This window comes from Cyprinus carpio, chromosome A9, assembly GCF_018340385.1.
Source record: "Cyprinus carpio isolate SPL01 chromosome A9, ASM1834038v1, whole genome shotgun sequence".
Taxonomy (NCBI): domain Eukaryota; kingdom Metazoa; phylum Chordata; class Actinopteri; order Cypriniformes; family Cyprinidae; genus Cyprinus; species Cyprinus carpio.
Genome location: NC_056580.1, coordinates 23,042,905 through 23,064,053, shown reverse-complemented (window position 1 = coordinate 23,064,053; position 21,149 = coordinate 23,042,905). Strand labels below are relative to the sequence as shown.

General features: G+C 36.8%; 1 protein-coding gene across 1 annotated transcript in view; it reads right to left on the bottom strand.

Moving 5' to 3' along the window:
• Positions 1-21,149, bottom strand: part of LOC109095785 (striated muscle preferentially expressed protein kinase-like) — a 77,331-nt gene that overhangs the window by 17,045 nt on the left and 39,137 nt on the right. The window contains exons 5-22 of the mRNA XM_042764456.1: positions 18,408-20,027; positions 18,102-18,245; positions 17,674-17,856; positions 11,900-12,075; positions 11,117-11,205; positions 10,813-10,988; positions 9,483-9,743; positions 8,701-8,859; positions 8,418-8,607; positions 7,514-7,743; positions 7,253-7,372; positions 6,260-6,364; positions 4,965-5,171; positions 4,747-4,870; positions 3,727-3,899; positions 3,529-3,641; positions 2,725-2,893; positions 1,817-1,916 (exon numbers count right to left, since the gene is read on the bottom strand). Coding sequence (XP_042620390.1) covers positions 1,817-1,916; positions 2,725-2,893; positions 3,529-3,641; positions 3,727-3,899; positions 4,747-4,870; positions 4,965-5,171; positions 6,260-6,364; positions 7,253-7,372; positions 7,514-7,743; positions 8,418-8,607; positions 8,701-8,859; positions 9,483-9,743; positions 10,813-10,988; positions 11,117-11,205; positions 11,900-12,075; positions 17,674-17,856; positions 18,102-18,245; positions 18,408-20,027 — 4,339 coding nt within the window. The remainder of the gene's footprint in view (positions 1-1,816; positions 1,917-2,724; positions 2,894-3,528; positions 3,642-3,726; positions 3,900-4,746; positions 4,871-4,964; positions 5,172-6,259; positions 6,365-7,252; positions 7,373-7,513; positions 7,744-8,417; positions 8,608-8,700; positions 8,860-9,482; positions 9,744-10,812; positions 10,989-11,116; positions 11,206-11,899; positions 12,076-17,673; positions 17,857-18,101; positions 18,246-18,407; positions 20,028-21,149) is intronic.

Genomic DNA, 21,149 nt, shown 5'->3' with positions numbered 1-21,149 from the left:
TATTAATTAACAGCAAATTAACTGATAATCAGTGGAACAATAGCATGATTCAACCAATGAAAATATTGTGTCAAATAAATGATAAGTAATCAATGTTTATTTAATTTAAATGTAATATGTTAAAATGATGTTTTTGCAATTTTGCATGCCACTAGCAGCACAGAAATTACACTCTTCACTGTTAAAAATGACCAGTCTAATTAAATAAAGATCGATTGCAATTCATAGTAACATGACTTTGTAATACCTCATAACTGGTAAAATACTACAAATATAAATGGTTGTTTTACTGCTATTTTTCCAGGTTTTTTTTTTTTTTTTGGTGTTTGGTATACAATACCAGTCCATCAACACCCCCATTGCTGTAATGTAATTGTGTTTGCCTAGTCTCACCATAGGCAATACTCTGTGTTACATAATAGCACCAAAACCTAGTGAAATTCCTTATTAAATGATTTTTCTTGAGCACCAAATCAGCATATTAGAATGAAGATCATGTGACACGGAAGACTGTAGTAATGGCTGCTGAAAATTTAGCTTTCCCATCACAGAAATAAATGCTGAGATTAAAAAGATATGCTTAAATATAATTATAAAGAGTAATAATATGTCTCAATATTACTGTTCTTGGTGAGCATAACAGACTTTCAACATCTTACCGACCCCAAACTTTTTAATAGTGGTGTAGGTACAGAAAAATAATGTGTAAGATACTCATAATTTTGAAAATTCACATTATTTTTTTTTTTGTATTGAATGAAACATATTTATAATCAACTTTTTTTGTTCACCATCTGTGGTCAAAATGTTGCCAAAACATACAAGGTATCAAAGAGTGCATATATGATGCCTTAACATCCTTTTTAAGCAGACAGCTCACTCGGTTTTGGAAAAGAGCTATTATGCGTGTAGAGCTGTAGCATGTGTCTGTTTGCAGCGTGTTCAGGTCTTAATAGAACGGTGGCAGTCGGCCATGAAGATTATAATTAAAGCATAGAGAGAGCGACAGCATGCAGAGCAGAGATACAGCGCCACAATGGCTGCACTCCTCTCTGCCCAGTCGAGCGCTCAGTGTACCATTGTGTCAAACAAATAACCCTCCCTTTAAAATGTGGCTTTGACCATCTTAAATTAAACAGTCTCAAAGTCGCATTGATGCTAATCTGACCTGGTTCAAAACTGGTATGGTTTAAGGAGTATGATGAGCATATTAAGTAGAGCTGTTGATTTAATTGCATAATATACTGATTAATTATTCACATTTAAATCAATATTTGTGTATGAAGACCCAACAAAAAGAAAATTCAAAGACATTGCTGTGGAAGATGAGTAAATCCCTGAATAGCAAGTGGCTTTAGAAGCTAATGTGCTGTTTATGTCCATATTATTGAACATATTGCTTTAAACTGACAGCCCTAATATTTATATAAAGGGCTTCTGGGTAGTTATTCAATACAAAAGCTGCGCAAACCTTATTAAGAAGTCTGTACAGAGAGGAACAGAGATCCCATTTTTTACATCCTGCATGGGAAATTTCAAGGGTCTTGTGGCCTCTTCTGAAGTGGCTGAATCATTCTTTTGTTCTGAAGCTTGAAATTGCATACTTCCCTACCAAAGGTGTATTTGTAATAATGTGCCAACCCTTCCCTCAGCTGAAGCTTTATTAAACCTTAGGCGTGTGTGATGAGTGGAAAGACCTGAGATCTGTCATCAGCGAGAGCTGATGGAGTTGGCTTTTTGAGTTTCTAGGCCGAAAGAGGAAATCATTAGAGATAAATGGTGCATGTCCAAGTGAGGCTCCGGGCGGATGACTCACCTCCCAATTTCCTTGTGCACGTCATAGTAATCAGTGAGCCTCCGCATCTTTCTTAGGATGGACGCTTCATCCTCCATGGGCTCGTCTTTGTATTCTTTAACTAGACACAGAAAGCCATGGAAAACAATCAGAAATTGCAATGTTCATTTCTAAAAGCCAATCAAATGAATTGGCAAGTTTTGCTTGATCAGGCTAAACATGCACTACATGTTTAATAGTTGCTTATTAAGCCATTCCTCACCATTTTAATATCCACAAAATATATTTGAATAAACTAAATAAATGTGTTGTTTATTTTATCCATATATATATATATATATATATATATATATATATATATATATATGTATATTAATTTTTATTCCAAGTATGCATACAGTATGTACATGAATAGTTTAAAACTTTATTGTATGTTTTGTTGTGCTTTGTTAACATTATTTTACATAAAGTTGTTCTAGAACAATATTTATTGGGGGAAAAATTCTGATAACTTACATTGGTGCAATTAATTTTTAAACTATATATACATTTTCATATAATATTCTGAAATAATATGATTAAAGATACATAACTTTATAAACTAAATCTTACTCATTCAGTATAAATAATAACATTTTCTGACTTTATATTTTTAGGAAGGGGGTCACTTGCAAAGTGAGTGGGTTCTTGGCAACAAAAAATTCATAATGGTAATCTTAAATCATTAATATCCTCATAATTTCAGAAACTCATTGGAACTGGTGGAGGACAAGGGAATCACCCATACAAAATGTTATCTTTGGCCCCACAACAGTGCTGGATTCATCACTTTGTTCCATCTCACCTGGTTAGGACGCGAGGTTGCAGTAAGGTGGTGGTGAATCAACATGCTTAGAAACAACCTCCTTCATTAAAGTGAAAGTGCTTACCGATGTGGACAGTCAGCTCAGCCTTGCAGGACACAGAACCGGCCAGATTCTTAGCAGTACAGGTGTAAACTCCTGAGTCATCGGCTTGAGTGTTCAGTACCACTAGAGAACATTCATTGTCATCGTACACAAATGTAAAATGGCTGCTTTCGGACAGCAGGGTGTCTCCCTGAAAATCAGAGAAAAATGGTTGTGATTTGAATTCAAAATGCATTTGTGTGAGTTTAAGGTTAACAGGGTAGAGAGGAATCAAATAAAAGGCAAAGCCTGGAGGCAGGAGATGGAATAGCCAACAGTATCATTCAAAGCATAAATTAGCATGATTTACAGGATGTGATAATGCTCTCAGTGATCTGACTCAAGGAAATATGAGGCAAGCAGTGTTAGTGAGAGATCAGCAGGTGAGGCTGAAAAGGTTTGACTTCTGGATCTGAATAAAATTCAGATCTACCTTTGAAGTCTTTAATTAATTAAGTTTACCTTTAAATAATTTTTTTTCTGGTGTACATGGGAAATAGAAAAGAACTAAACCCTCAGTGACTATAACTGATATGAAAACAACAAACATCTACCACAGCAAGAGTGTCAGGAAAGGCTTATGGTGAAACAGCAAGAATGTATGGTTTCAAAGAACTGGGGTACTCCCAGCTGCCCTCTGTAAAATTTTTACATTTATTTTTATATTTATAATGGTAAAAGAAAAATATATTGATTTATTAAAAGAGAACTATATTTAATAAAATATAAATCCTCAAAAACTATTTTCTAATTAAATGATATGTGCACTGCAACACAAACACACACCTTGTACCAGAGGATGTCTGGGACGGGCTTTCCTTCAACCACCACTGCAAAACGAGGAGTCTCGCCTACATTCACATCCAGGTCTTCCATGATGGTCTCAAAAGTTGGTGCCACTAGATACAGAGAAATCAATGAGACTCACAATATATGCAATAATAAGAAACTCATCCAGTTTGTATTCTGTACACAGCAACATACCTGCCATTTCCAGGGTTAGGATGCAGGAGTCGCTGCCATACTTGTTGCTGGCGATGCACGTGAGCTGACCAACATCAGTGCTCTTTACCTTGCACAGCTTCAGTGTATGCTGGTCATCATCAGGCATGCTCAACTCAAACAGACCCAGTCTGTTAGACAATGTCACTCCTCCTCTGAAAATATAATGGCAAATAAATGCTTGGTAAAAAAGCAAAGCTTTTTGAAAAAAGCAGCTCTGACATTCTTATAAATGTCTCCTTTTGTATTAGATTTAAGAAACAACATGAAGAAGTGTAAATGATGACAGAACTTTAATTTTTTTTTAAAGTTTGTATTTATCAACAGTCTTATAAGTTTTAAATAATTATTAGGCATAACAAAAAAGTAGTTGACCAAGTAGTTGACCTATAATTGATTTAATACAATCAAAATGCATTTGCTGAAATACCAATGATTTTCTTGTGATTTTAAATTTCTGAAAATCTATAAAGTCACAAATTATGAAACAGAACATATCCTAGGCGTTTGAGGATTATTAATAGAGTGCTGTATTAATCATAGCAACAAAGTATTATTAACACATGAAAAACTGCACAATTTCTATTCTCAAAAAAACAACAACAACAAAAGAACAAAAAACATAAAACTGGCAAATATATATATATATATATATATATATATATATATATATATATATATATATATATATATTAGGATACAGGAGTCGCTTGCATGTACAGTGTATATATATATATATATATATATATATATATATATATATATATATATATATATATATATATATATATATATATATGTAAAAGAGCAGCTCAGACATTCTGCTAAACACCTTTTTTGTGTTTGACAGAAGAAACAACATGAGGATGATCAAATTTGAGTTTTTTAATTTTGAGCGGTTTATGTTTTGTATCAACAGTTTCATAAATTACGAATAATTATTAGGCATAGGAAAAACGTACCCATTCCAAAATGATTCAATGCAAACAAAATGCAAAATACCTCTTCCATGTGACCGATGCATTGACATGGTTGAGAGTGACTGTGATGCTTAAGGGCTGCTTCTCCACCATGTATACAATGTCCGGCTTGTCAATAATTACAGGAGCCTCCTGGAGGTACGGACCTGCAGACGGAGAGATAAAAGCCAGTCTCCTGCAGTAACTCATACATTTCATTGACCCGTCTGACTGTGGCTTTCCTTGTCTGCTGAAGCATACCTCTGTCTAGCAGCTGCACTGGCTCGGTGGTAGGCGATGGCTTGCTAAAGGCCTTGCTGGTGATTGATAGCACCCTGAAGGCATAGCGGACACCTTTAGACAGATTGGTAATAGTATAGGTGGTCTGTTTCAGGCAAGAAGCTATGATGGTCCACTGGATTGACCCTAGAGCTTGCTGCTGAACAGCATACATCAGGGAGCTAGGATCTGGAAATAAAAATAAAAATCTGTTTGCGTTAAGTTTGAAAGCCAAAAAATCTGATTACTTCCAATCCATTTTTCAATAACACTGCAAGGAGAGAAAACTGTGCTTGACAATAAAGAACAAGGACACTGAAATTTTATGGCTTAGGCAGTCAATTCAGCAGTAAATCTTTGACTGTTTCCAACAACATCACCAAGACATAGAATATATGTTGGAAAGCAATAAATAAAAAGTTACTGTACCACAGTGCTAGTAAACTATATTTAGCAGGTGTCCATACTTGGAAATGTGTTAAGGAAATAAGAGGAGGTCTGGTTAATCATCTGTGATGTTATCCAACCAGCATCACCACACTGTTGCTCTATCAATATTTACTGTACATGCTCAGAGAGTACATTTAGTATAAAGAGAGGATGCCAATAAAGTGACTCTTGGAAATAAAGATCACAAATGAGAATGGAAGAGTTCACTCATTATCTTAAATTTGTTAAATTCAATCACATTAGTTACACAAAGCTGTCATATGGGTTTAGAAGACTTAAAATATAGTGCAAAAGTTTTATATTTATGATGCTTCTGTGGTGCTTTTGAATCATTTTTGAAGCTTGAAAGCACCAGTTTCTATTCGTTGTAACTGCATGGAAAAACAGTGATCATTAGATGTTGTACATCATTAAAAAATTCGTAATTTCTTGCAAAAGAAATGCATATAGGTTTGAAATGACATGAAAGTCAACAGAAATTGCCTTTATTGTTAAACTACTCCTTTCATTTCTCTGTTTCTCCAAGACCACACTAAGATTAAGAAGAGAGCCACTGGTCACAAAACAGGTAGTCTTTTTTCAACACTATTGGTTGAACCTTATCAAGTTGCAACTGTGGTTCAATTAGTGGTGCAGAAATGACACACTTCACTTTAAGGAGCCTTGCTTCTCTGATTTAGCGCTGAAAAACCCAATAATCTCAAATTTGTTTATGATAGAGCAACCGCTGACCAATTAAAATGTTCCTTTGGGGAACTTCACACCTTACAGTACAAGAACAGTTTCAAAATTAAATGAAAATACATAAATAACATGCATAATTATACCAATGGACGGATCTAGTCTTCTGGGTTTCTTCCAGCTTAGTGTGATAGTCTTGCCAGTGATGGACTCAATGACTGGGGCCCCATCTGGCGGGTCAGGAAGGATGTCTAAAACGGCAAAAGTGTCAGTCAGAATATTTATTTGGTGCCAGAGTCGTCTCTCACTATTTTTCACACATGCACACATATGCTTCAGTCTTAAAATAAATTGTAGTATTACTTTGAACAGTCTGGGATGTGGAAAAATCTGAATCATATGAACAAGTTTAATTTAAGACTTTTTAAAACTTTTTTAATACCACCTTATGTGAAATTTAAGACCAAACCTGTTATGGAAATACACATTATATTACATACATATATCTGTAATATTTAATGTATCAAATATATCATCACTGTCAAAAATGCTATTCATTATTATGATATACAGTGAACTTTTCATATCAGCAGACATTATCCCATACAAAATGTAAAAAAGCACCGCATCACCAAGATTTTTGGTGGTGTAAACTATTTATTCTGAAACAATATTTTCATCAGTGTTCTATCAGCTTTTACATACTTAAATATGCATGTTTTTAATATTTACCCCTGGATGTTATTTACCTTTATAAAGTCCAATTTTTTTTACCTTATTAAATGTTTGCATCATCTTTCATGTCAAATTCTTACAATTAATGAAGAAATGCAACATACACTACAGGGCTGTGAACAATCAAATTACACTGCAAAAAAAAAAAAAAAAAAAAAAAAAAAACTCTGGAAATTTGTGTTATATGCATGTGTAATGTGTCAATACTGTAGTAACTAATCCTTGAAATCATGTAGAGATGATGTTCAGATTGTGGCCATAATATTATCATCAAAAACAGTAATATATAAAAAAATGTTTGTTTGTTTTTTTGCTTATTGCTGAGCTTTTTAAGTCCTTTTTAGAATTCAATATTCAATATTGTCAAACATAGCTAACAGAAGCCACTGATATATTAAACTCACCTGTCACATAAAGATGGGCATAACAGGTGGCCTTGCCCATCTTATTGGAAATGACACACTTGTAAACTCCTCCGTGGGCATGACAAACAGAGCGGATCACCAGGCTGTGAACATCTCTGACTACGGAAGAGACAACATAGATAACAAACACTTTATATTTGTGCTATTCCCGCCACTCACACTATCATTTCCGTAGGGACTGCTTTCCAGAAAAGCTTAGCACGCAGTAAGAGAATTGAATTCTGTTATCAACTAACTTACACTGTGTCATTTTTCTGTCCTCTGTGCTGTCAATCCTCTTGCCATTGTGAAACCAGATTATGGTTGGGTATGGGAGGCCAGCCACTTTGCACCTGAGCACAGCCTCTCTGCCCTCAACTACATCCAGATCATAGAGCGGCTTGACAAAATCAGGCATGGTGAAACGTTCCACCTCATTCTCAGGCACCTCAGGTTCCTCAGGAATGGAGGGCATTTTTTCCAGCTTTGCTCTGGTAAAGATAAATCAAAACCATCAAGGTGTTTTTATGCAAAAATATTTCCGTTAAAGAACATTTTACCAATTAACACCAAAAATGAAAACTGTCATCTTAAACCTGTCAAAATGCTGTTTTTGTCTGTACGCAAAGCCTCTTTTTAATCTCTTTTTAATCTTTTTAATCTAAAAACCATAAAAAATAAGACATAATATCTCAAAATAAACCCACAATTTCAACCAAAAATTCAAGATATAAACCCACAATTGCAAGCAAAAAGTCAAAATTGTGAGATAAAAACTCAAAATTCCCTTTTAATTTTACTTTTTTAAATTCTTTATTCCTTTATCTGACTTCTCACAATTTTTTCTTGCAATTACAAGTTTATATCTCAAAATTCATACTTTTCTTCGCAGAATTATATCTCGCCATTCTGACTATTTCTCTCAGAATTGTTTGTCGCAATTCTGAATTATTCACAATTACCTTTTTATTTTTTTTTTTTTTTAATTCTTATTCCTTGTGCCGACTTTTCCCAATTTTGACTTCTTCCTTGAAATTGATAGTTTTTATCTCACTTATTTCTTAATTCCGAGTTTATATCTCACAAAAGAAGAAGAACTTTCATTTTTGGGTGAACTAAACCTGTAAAACGTGTTCTGAGTGAATTGTTAGTCACAAGGTCATACATTTGAGAGGATATTGCTGGTCTGGGCTCCTGCACATATAGCTCCGCTGCGCACTCAGCCTCTCCGTGTGAGTTCCGCGCTACTACTGTGTAGAGACCCTCATCTTCATTATTAACATGAGAGATGATTAATGAGTGCCGTCCACCTTCTTTTAAGATCCGAATGTCTTCGCTTTCCTCCAGCGGATGATCTGTTGAAGACATGACACACAAATGACTCAGCCATCTTGATGTTACTTTACAGCACTGACACTGGGAGGCACACAAGGGAATTAGATTCATACCAAAGTGGCTCCAGATGACCTGAGGAGGTGGCGTCCCACTGACCTTGCAGTCAAATCGAGCATTACGACCCTCGATAACTTCTAGTACATCCAGCATTCGGGTGAAGAGGGGCTCTATGGATGCTACGACCTTTAGCTTGGCACTAGAGGTCAGCTCCTCTGTAATTCACATGTCATGTGAAGTCAAAATGACAATTTGAGCTGATCATGTCATTAAACCTTTGTTTACATGTTTATTTATGGGCATAAAACAGGCAGTTTCTTTTGTTGCTACTGTGTGTTTTAAGGAATAGTTCACTCAAAAATGAAAACTCATTGTTGTCGTTATTTACTCACCTTCATATTGTGCCAAACCTGTATGACTTTCTTTATTCTATGCAACACAAAAGAAGATATTTTGAAAAATGTGTTTATTTTGTCCATGCATTGTTGTTTTGGACTGCATTGACAAAAAACAGCGGAAATATTCTTTAAAGTATCTTTTTTTGTGTTCAGCAGAGATGAAGAGCGATGCAGATGCAGATTTTAAACAACATGAGGGTGAGGGTGAACTATCCCTTAAAGCTTTCTGAGCACAACAATCCACTCTGAAATATGCTGGTCAAACTGTGTAGGCCAGACTGAAATAATCATGATGCCTGTTAAAAATAAACTTCAGTTGCATATTTCCAATGTTAGGATAATTCAAAGAGTAGCAGAGTTGCAGGTGCTACACCCAGCCAAGAAAATGTAATTCCTTATGATGACTTGTTTAATGTGTGGACCAATACCAAGCTGCTCACCTTTGGCTGTGCTCAGTTTGCATGTGTACGTTCCACTGTCATCCTCATGTACAGAGTTAAGCAACAGCCTGCACCTTTTCCCGTCAAAGTGCATCTTACAGTTCAACAGAGCTGGTTGGATGAGTTTCCCATCTGACAGCCAATCAACATCTGTGTCCTGTGGGCCGATCACATGACACTCGAACAAGGCAGTCTCCCCTGCCTTCACCATCACGTCCCTCACTGGCCGTATGATGGCCAGGCCTGGCTCTACTGGACGAGCTGGAGGAAAAACCATAAGGATCAACTGAAGAGTGGTGAAGAAAAACACCTCCTATAAGAAAATCCAGAGCTTATGTTTTAAGCGCACAGGAGTCTTCGCATTTACCTAATCTGCTACAGATATAAAAGACATAGTCTGCTAATAGCATGTGTTGTACAGCAGAGCAGAAATATTAGACGAATATGCTAATACGGTGTCTGTCAGCATAATCCGTTCAAGGCTCAGTATGGATCAGCTCAAAATTATACCCAGAATTCAAAATTGCCTGATCTGAGCACTTTCATACTTATAAAACTTACGCTGATCTTAAAGTGCATATTATGCCAAGGATAAGCTAATTCATATTAAACCAAGGGAACATTTATTTGATTAAAAATTCAGCGAAAACTGTATTATTGTGAAATAATATTACAATTAAAAATTACTATTTCATTTTAAGATACTTTGCAAAAAGTATTATTTTTTTCTTTTGAAACTTTTGAACGGTAATGTATATATTAAATATAATTTAATATTATAGAAATTATAATTCGATTTAAATAAAACACTGTTAAAAATATTTTTTTAAAAACTGATGCAAAGCTTCTAAAAGATGCAAAACTGTATTAAAGTCTAAACTGTATTTACTGCATAGAAATCATTGAGAGAAAATTATACAACTACTTAATTTTTTTTTTTAATTATATTAAACCATGGTATGACAATTTCTTCTGTATTCATGTAAAAGCTACTCACATTGTGCATTCAAACAATTGTACTGAAATCAGCTGCTGCATTAATCATTTGAAAAATCCTATTTATTAAATATTCAAAAGGTGATAAGCAGTGTTGAGGTAGCTACAAACTGATCACAATGTAAAGTACTTTTCAGGGTATTGAACCTATGAATGGATTATTTATATTTGTCACTGCATATTAAGCTGAGCAAGAAGAAAGTATTTTAACACTGAAAATGACACATCATCTTTAAGAAACAGTACAGAATTATCAACACTTTGTCTCCATGATTTTTCAAGCTTGTGATTCACAAATGCACACAAACCATGCAAGCCTAGCTGAAACCTTTACCTTTCACCTCCAGTTTGCCCTCACACTGTTTAGTCCCATACTCGTTGATGATCTTGCAGGTGTAAACACCAGAGTCTGACTTCTGTGCCGATTTAATTATCATTTCAAAGTTGCCCTCTTCTGTCTCATGGACGATATGCCGTGCACCCGTTTTAATGGTTACTCTGTCTCTCAGCCTGATACAAAGGAAAATGAAAGTTTAGTTACCACACAATATATCAAAATGAACAAACAGTCCATACTGCTTAAAACAATTTTATGAGTTGTTTAATCTAGACAAGTAAAGGTAAAGATTTTAACGCACCAGTAAAGCATGGGTTTAGGCTGTCCACTCACTCGAACAGACATTTTCACCTCTTGACCCTCTATAACTGTTTGGTCTCCAATAACAACCTATTATGTTGGTAAACACAGAGGCTCATTATTGGTTTGTAAAGATAATAGAAAGTAAAAATATTAAATGCAAATGTGCAGATAATATGAACCCCTAGAGGGACATGTTGATGGCAAAAATAAAAGAAGAAAAAGAAATGAGATTGGAGGAAAAGCAATTTTTCAATGATTTTGCATTTTCTCACAAAACTTTGGCATTCCCCAGAAAAAAAAACTGCTTGCAAAACTATTCCGTTCCCTCAAAAAACTTTGCATTTACTCAGTAAACAAGGATTCGAACCAACGTTTCTTGGGGAACACAATACTTTTGCGAGAGAACCCCAAGAGCATTTTTTCTCCCATTTTAAGATTATTTAGATTATGAGGATTCCATGTTCATATGGATATTCCAATCACTGTTGAGCATCTAAACGTCTTTTCTGGAATGGAAATGGGATCTTCCTTATTTGGAAATTAATGTGCAATGTAATGGTCTGGGTGTTTGTCCCTTTAAGACTCTGATTCGGGGTTTCCTCTGCCCCTGCACTTGTGTGTATAATGTATGCTGGGAAAACCAGTGTTCTTTTAACATTAATACATTTGTTGATGGTGACCTGCATTGTGTGTTTCTTTCTTTCATAATGCACAATAGGTTACAGCATGTAAAAGTGCTCAATGATGTATTCTGATATAATATTTTGGTATTATCTGATACCTGAAAGGATGGAGGCTCCTTGAATCGAGTATCCACAATCTTCCTTGGCTCAGATCCCCTGTAGGAGGAGAAATCCATCCCCTCCTCAAGCGGACTGAGGTACTCCTCATCAGACGTGATGGGACTGCTGACGTCCATGGGTACACCAAGGTTCCCACGCTGGTCCTGACTGGGCTCTGTGAGAAACCCCAATGGGATTGGAGTGGATTTTACAGGCAATACTTACAGATTTGCATGTTTACATCTCAACACTAGGGCAACCTTTAACAAGTATAGTCAACACTCATCTCAATAACCCCATTAAAAACACCTGCAGAACAATATGATTTTATTTATTTTTTGTTAAAAATCATCACAGAGAATTACTTTTTGTTTTTGGCTCTGACAGAGAGAAATGGATTAGAAAGGTGATGAGTAAAAGACATGGGTCGAATACCAATCAGGATCCCTGAAGAGAAAGGATACTGTAATCCCAAATCCAATCTCAGAAAGGTCCACTGACAATGTGAATGCCAGCGCTGGGGACAGATTGCTTTTAAAAAGCATCACAAAAACAGAGGATTTACTCAGAAGAGTGTCTAACAACAAGTTTGTTATGCTATGTACTGTACTGTAGGACATTTGAAAGGATTTTCAGTGGCATTCATATGATCATATTCATTGATATTTTGTGTACTGATTTATCATTGGGTTCTTCATTCTAATTTTTCACTTGTACTAGTGTTTGTCATTTGTGTTTTTTATATTGGTGTTCTTTTCTAATTGTATCTTTACTGCAAAGTGTCCTTGAGCACTGGAAATGCGCTATATAAATAAAACATTATTACTATTATCAGAAGACAAAGAATGTGATTTTACAGCTGTGCTCATTACATTAGCATGTAGGTTCATGGCTGTGATGTAAACTAAAAGCTATTGGCTATTTGACCCTCTTACCCTAACAGTAAAGAAATCAGTGATCAGAGATGATTTCATAGTGTCTTTAAGATGCATCCATCAATGTAAAGCTAAACTGTTGATGTTGATTTACAAATGGACATACAGAAATAAGCTATACTGAACTGAGGCCTTGTTTCACAGAAAGGGTTTAGGTTAAGCCAGTATTAGGCCATAGTTCAGTTAGGACATTTAAGTATATTTTAAAAATGTGTCTTAGAAAATAACATTACTCATGTGCATCTTGAGACAAAACAATGGCACTGACATATTTTAAGATCAGTCAGTGTAAGTTTCATTCAGTTAAAACAGCCCAGACATGCATTTTCGTCTGAGACTAGGCTTAAGCCTTGTCTGTGAAACCGGGGCTGAGAGTCATTCCTTAAGTGAGGTACATGTGCAAACACTTGAAACCATTTGACATGAGAGGCCCGAAGGCACAGCATGCAATGAGACTCGGCAATGCATGTACCAGGAGAAAAAATAGACACCATGTCTCTTCTTACACACAGCTTAAAGCATGTATATTACTGTGAACCCGGGTATGATTCTAATTTCAAAGCAGTAACATTTATAAGAACACCAAATGTCTCAAAGGCAGTGATTACTTTCACTTTTTACAAAAGAAAAAAATGGAACTTTTAAAACAAACAGAGTATTCTAAAGTAGCTTAAAAAATTGTACAAAAATTAAAGCTTGGTCAAATTCTGTAATATTGTACTATTCTTTGGAAACCCATCATGCAAATTCTTGAACACAAACCTACCTGGCCCTGCTCTTTCACCCAGACCTTGGCCATGTACTAAGCCAACACCGAGTGCACCAGCACATGTTCAGTCCCAACAGTAATTGTATTAATATGTCAGCACCTTAGTGAATGCCCCCAGATTTCAACTGGTAATCTGGTGCAGGCACTATGTCTCCCGTACCCTCCCTTGCTCTTTCTCTCTGGCTCTCTCACTTTCAATTAGACACTACCTCTCACATTTACATAAGCACAAACAGATGCAGATGTCATCCCTTTTTTCCATTCAAGTCAAAGGAACTGCCATAAAATACTTCTCATAGCAACCATACTATTTATATTCCTCTTACAAGTTCTGTCACCTCTGCTGAAGCTCAGCAAACCTACTATAGTATCATGAACTAAAGAAAATGACTTTCATGCAAGTCTTTCATCTGTCAATAAAATGGTTCTTGAAATTTCTTAGGAGCAGCTGTTTAGTTGTTGTGTCACTGTGAAAAATAAAGACCTACTTGGCGACAACATTTAATGGCATGTTTTAACAACATGCTGTCAATGAAGTAACACAAGGATCCACTGTATATGAGATTATTAAGAGACTGTTTCATGGAAGAAGGATAGCTAAAAATACCCCTGGTATTCACCACCCTAATAAGGCAAAGCTTCTCTTTCTCTTTCTAACTAAACGAGGGTGCACAATGAAAATATTAGAATATGTATTCAGATATCCCCACCAGACAAGCCTTATTTTGCATTTTCTGCCATGATTCATGGTAAACTGTGTTAAACAAAACCCAATGGAAACAATTACCAAGAATAAATAAAGAAATAAATCCTTTACTGTCCACAAAGTAAACATTTGTCTTCAGCTTCACCATATACAATATAAACAACAACACAATGAATCCAAATCTTAAAAACAACATAAAAACCTAAAAATGTAAACATTATACATGCTGTATATTTCACCATATTTCCATATGCACATATAAAATAATAAGCTAAACTAAAACAGAAATAATAATAATTACAGTAATAATAATGAATTTAGGTGAAATATACCATAATCGCTTCATAAAACTAGCAAAGCAACTACAGCTGTTTTGAATAAAAGGTGTTTTGGCTAACATTTCCAATTTGTCCAGTCTAATCCACATATGTGCTTGCATTTTTTTTTAATTCATTATGAGGCCAGAATGCAGTTCATATTTCAATTCATATGTTCAATTTAACCTCTGAGTTGCTATGGTAACTACCCAGATGGAACCATGGTTGGAGAACTAGGGAGATCTTATGAAGAAAAGGAAAAATCAAAGCAGCACAAAAAAATGATAGAGGAGGCACTGGAAAAACCAAACAGAGAGATCATGTGAGATCTGGTAGTGAGGAAAAAAAGTTTTATGGTTAATTTAATGACTATTTTGCTTTAAGGGTGATTTAAACACCAACACAATGATGCTAACTCCTTCCCTGCAGGGCTGCATGTTGACAGTGTGACTCACTGCCTTTGATCCTACTTAGATATCTGAAGGTATTGAAATTCGCTCCTCTAAAATCCCAGACGTTACCCTTCAAACTCCCACATCCTCAACTCAGGCTGGAAACACGATATGCTCATCCTTGCTGCACAAAAATATTTACTCAAAATATTACTTGGAGGCATTCTCTGCATTGTTTAAAACCAAATATCCAGCTCAAGGCAAGTAATGTGTTTAAGGTCAAGGTCAAGGTCAGTTTATTTATATAGCACATTTAAAAACAGCTAGTGTATGGCAAAGTGCTGTACATATACAAATGAAGTAAATATAGAGATTAAGAGAATAAAAAGAAATTACTCAAAAACACAATCAATACAAAAACACATTAACATACACAAACATACGTTTCATCCAAATGCCAAGGAATAAAGATAAGTCTTCATGGCGGGATTTAAAAACAGGAAGGGAAGGCGCAGATCTAATGTCCAGAGGTATGCTGTACCAAAGTCTAGGACCGGCTACAGAAAAAGCCCGATCCCCCTTAAATTTCAAGCGAGAGTGAGGTATAACGCAAGAAGAGTTTATCAGAGGATCTGAGAGAGCGAGAGGATTGCTGATAGCTGAGAAGTTCAGACAAGTATGATGGGGCTAGATCATTTAATGCTTTATACACAAATAATAAAATCTTAAAATGGATCCTATGCTGCACTGGTAACCAATGCAGAGATGCTAGGACAGAAGAAATTCTTTCTTTCTTCTTAGTACCAGTCAGCAACCTCGCGGCTGCATTCTGGACCAACTGCAAGTGATTCAGCGATGAATGCTTGAGAGCCAAATAAAGCGCATTGCAATAATCAAGTCTGGAAGTGATGAAGGCATGAGTAACCATCTCCAAATCCTTAAAAGAGAGCATAGATTTTAATTTGGCTATTTGCCTTAGTTGAAAAAAGCTGCTCTTCACTACAGCACTTATCTGTTTTTCAAATTTCAGATCAGTGTCAAAAATCACACCTAATGTTTTAGCAAAAGGATGAACGTTTGATGACATATAATCTAGATTAATATTGATATCCGAGACAGCACCTGGGGGTCCAAAGACAACAATCTTAGTTTTGCTGTCATTTAGTTGTAGAAAGTTTCTCCCAATCCAGCCCTTAATATCTTCTTAAGCAATTAAAAAGATCAGAATAAGGGTGATCAGAGCTAAGAGGACTGTAGATCTGAGTATCGTCAGCATAACAATGATATGAAATATTATATTTCCTCATGACTGAACCCAAGGGGAGCATATACAAACAAAATAAGATAGGCCCCAAAAGGGACCCCTGAGGTACCCCTAATGCCTACTTCATCCCTTGGACAATTAAGAAGGGTAGCATGATCAACTGAATCAAATGCAGAACTAAGATCAAGTAGCATTAAAATAGCAGATTTACCAGAGGCCAAAGCAAGGAGTAGATCATTTGACACCTTCAGCAGTGCAGACTCTGTGCTATGATGGGCTCTAAAATCAGACTGAAATTTATCTAAAATATTGTTTTGTGAGATAAATGAAGATAACTGAATAAAAACTATTTTCTCTAAAATTTTAGACAAGAATGGCAACTTAGAAATAGGGCGGAAATTTTTAAGATTGGTTGTGTCTAAATTTGGCTTCTTAAGAAGAGGCGTGATCACTGCTTGTTTGAGGCATATACAGTAGGAACACGACCACTGTCTAGGGATCTGTTTATAATAGTCAATACACTAGGGATGATAGTATCCAGGACCTCTCTAAAGAGCTGGGTGGGGATAACATCCACAGGAGAAGTGGTAGGCTTAATCTTGTGAACTATATCGCCAAGCTCAGAAAGGGATATTGGATCAAACCGTTCAAAAAAAGCATGACAAGTGAGTGGTTCAGAGGGGTCATGACTGCACATAGTAACAGTGGACCGTATGGCGTCCACCTTTCCCATAAAATAATGTAGGAATGCTGCACGGGTCTCTGGAGTACTGTCCAGACCAGAAGTGTTAGCAGGAGAAAAAATAATGTTTAATGTATTAAACAGAATTTTTGGATTGTGTGAATTTTTAGATATTAATTCCCATTTTCCATGCTTTCTATGGCATTTTTTTCTGATGAAATGAACAGCCGAAGTGGCAAGCAGCCTTCGGGAATGCTAAGAATTTATTTTTTCTCCATTCGGATTTCGAGCACACATATCCATGACAGTGGATTGTATATCAAGAAGGGTTTGGCGATCATAGGAAATTAAGGTACTGATTCCTTGAGCACACACACACATAGATAGCACCAAAACGTACAGGAAAGACAGCAGAGGACAGGAGTGATGGCAAGCCAACAACCACAATGGCGCCATATTTTTTCAAAGTTTAAAATTATCTGATACTTCTGACTAAGACATGAAAATTAGGAAATCTAATTCTAAGTCTTCTAAAAAAAATTAAGAGTGTTCGCACATGAATTCATTCATTTTGATTGAGAGTTGGAGATTTGACGCGACATGAGTGACAGCTATCACTGCCAACCAACCAACAGCAGAGCAAAGTGCTGTCAGTGTTAATGTCCATTAAGAAGGGACATCTTACAGTTTTCACCATAAAACACTCACCTGATTTGATGAAAAGTGTAGCGCTGCTGGACACCTCGCCGACCTCGTTAGTAGCAGTAACTGTGTATGTTCCTGCATCAGTTGGCTTTGTCCATTTGATGAGCAATGTATGCCTTTCTCCCTCAACCTTCACAACATGAGTAGGGCTGTTCTTGATCTCAGTGTTGTCCCTCTTCCATGTAACTGTATATAAAATATAATTATTTGCTGTAACATCCCTAGAAAGTACAGTCTTATGTCTGAGACACTCTGGAATTACCTTTGTGCTTGAAATATGGGCAAAGACTCAAAAGAAGTCTCTAAAAAGTGTTGCTGTCTGAAGACATAGTACTGATAGTACTGTTTAGCTGACAACTTGTTACAAGTCAAATAGGCAAGATGCTAACGGTTCTGTTTTTATGTTATTATGGCAGAAATAAAGGATTTACCTTCTGGGAGAGGGGTGCCACTGATGATGCATTTTAAAAGCACCTCTGTTCCAGTAAAGGCCACAGTGTCCTGAAGTGGAAACTCAAACACAGGAGCCTCTAGAGGATCCTCTCCTGCAGACACGTAAGAGTCATCTGAAGATTCTGTAACGGCATAAGATATCTGTCAGATCCACTAGACATGATTTTCCTTAAATATAATATCCAACTTGAATTGGAGGTGCGTTGCAAATCAGGTTTATCTCAGTATTTCTCAAGTTTCTCAAGGTCAAGGATTTACATGCCACTGGAAATGAATAAACTTACCAAATTCAGGGGACATTGGTCTTTGTCTGCGTCCTCTTCCTCTGCTTCTTTGGGGTTTTTCCTCTTTAGCAGTGCCACTTTTCTTAGACTTTTCAGTCTTTTCTGCAGGTGTGTCTGTTTCCATTGGCTCCTCTTCAACAATAATTTTTGGTATAGTGAGCTTTGGTGCTGGTGGCAAAGGAGTCACATCCAGCTCCATCTTTTCCTCAGATGAGGAAGATGAGGAAACTCTTGGAGGTTTGGGGGGAGCTTGGACAGGACATTCTTGAATAGCTACAGTTTCTCCTTGCACCATAGGACTTTCAGGCCTTCTTTCCAGTTTTCTCAGCGTGACCTCTATTGGTGTCTTCCTATGCATGGACTCATCATCTGCTTGTGGAACTTCCCGAACACGAACAGCCCTCTTTACTAGTGGACTTGCAGGTCTTGGTTCCACCTTGCGTAATGTCATCTCTAAGACATTTCGGGATGGAGATTCAGCTCTACCTCGAGAGCGCTCTTCAGCAACGGCAGTAATCTCTACAGTTGGAGACCTTCGGGGACTATCTCTGCTCGGGCTTGGACCCCAAAGTCTTGGAGATCTTTGTCCAGGTAAATCAGAGGGTGACATGGCCTCTGGAGGGGATGGTTCTTGTCCAAATGTGCTTATCACCTTGGTGGTTGGGACTGACCGATCACTTTCAACTTTTTCCTGTGATTGTTGTGCCAGCTGGACTTTTCGTCTGTGAGATGGTGATTTTGGAGGGGAACGTTCTTTTGGTTGTTCTCTCTCTCTCATCTCTTGCTCTCGCTGAGCACGCTCTCTATCCTGCAGCTTTTGAAGAACCTGAGGCGGGATGGGCTCTAACTTCCTTTCAGGCTGCCTGCCCCTGCGAAAAGTAGTGAGCTGCTCTGTTGAGAAGGATTTCTTCATGTTTGGTTTACCGACAAGCTTTTTGATGCGCTGGAGCTCCTCTGTGAACTTGTTCTCAATGTCCTGCACCTTTTGGGTGTAACGGGGTCTGTCCTCCAGGGAAGCAGCCCGCTGTTTGAACATGGTCCTTCTCTGGTCTGCGTCTGCCTTCAGAGCCTCACGAAGGTCTTCTTTGGAGCTCTCCCTCGAGATCCCCAACCGGCTCCCTCCTTCATCAGAGTCGATAGACGAGGCTCTATTAAATCCAGCCCAAGAGCGTCCGGATAAAGATCCCTCTGGGTTATCGATACTTCTTCTGCGCTCTTCAAAGACTCGCACCTTCTCAAAGATTTTGGAGCTAGCTCTTGTCAGTTTTGGTGAGGGCCGAGGTGTAAGTTCCTTTCGGGAATACTCGCTGACAGGGGTTTGGGGTCGAGAGTCTTGAGCACTACTCTGAGACATGCTTGAGGATTTGGGTTGCTTTATCTTCTCCTCAAACTCTCCTGGTACTGTGTCTTTATATTCAGTTGGCACGACAACTTTCTTGCGTGGGGCTACGGGTGTGGCAGGGGCTGAACCAGAACGGCTGAGCAAAGGAGAGGCAGTAGAGCGGCCAATTTTGGGGGAAGGGGGTGGTAGGACTTGAGGGGAAGATTCCCTCAAAACTTCTTCAGATGGGCTCCTAAAAGAAGGTGTTTGAGGGAAATGTTCTGTTAGAGTATGGGGTTATGCAAGGGGAGGGGCCCAACTGTTTGGATGAGGACTTTGGAAGAGGGGCCAGAGAGGCTAATTTCTCCGATGCGTGACCTTAAATGGGACTGTCTACATGTTTGTGTGCAAGTTACTTCAAATCTATTTCTGTTAATGTCTGAATTTGAGCAAAATAATTACCTTTTTTCAAATGAGGAAGGAGTGTGTGAACCGTCATAATTTTCAAATTTCAGGAGAGGTAAATAAAGAAAATTAAAAATGATAATGAGCTTCTGTTAACTGCATTTCCTAATTAGTTACGATTGATAAACTGAAATATAAAAATAATGCGAGGGGATGTTCAGAGCATGAATAAAATGTATTTCATTAATCTTGGAGTGACAGTCAAGACTAGTGGTTGAACGGATAGTAGTTGATCCGTGATCCATACGGACCAACCCCCACAGTTTGGCACGCATGTGATATGCAGATCAACTTTAAAATTTAAACATAATAAAGTAAACATTTATCATTTGTACATGTTTACACACTCAAGCGATTTTAAACTATTCCAGCGAAAGAAACTCGATTTGTTACTCGGGCAGGTTTTCTATGCGTATGCACAGCACACAAAGCGCGCATAACGATAAATTCTGAATAGTTTTGATCTGAATAGTTTTGAGCGCTCTTTGTGTGGCAGAAATATCATCAAAATGATTTAAAAATTAAAATAGCCATTTAATGAGTTTCTGTATTTATGATATAAAGAAGTTAGCCTATCACACAAACAAGAGTCCTTTTTCATATTTCTACATTAAAATGTTACTTAACATAATTCATGCAAAATCTATCTATGGATTTTGTTAATAGTGATTTGATTTGATTGTTAATAGCCAACATGTCTTTTTATTTGGACTGAATTTACTAAATTTAAGAATCTGAAATAAGGGGACATATATGGGCTATGACAATAAATTTTTATAATAATTATACATCTCTGTATTTTTTTATTTTTTTTGCTTAGTGTAATTTCGGGGTTTTTATCTCTCAACTGATAGAACACATCTTGTTTATTGTATTATAATGACTATTTAATATTGCATCTAAATTCTGACCAGGCTAAACATGTTGCATATAAATTGTTAATTCATTTTTGTTTT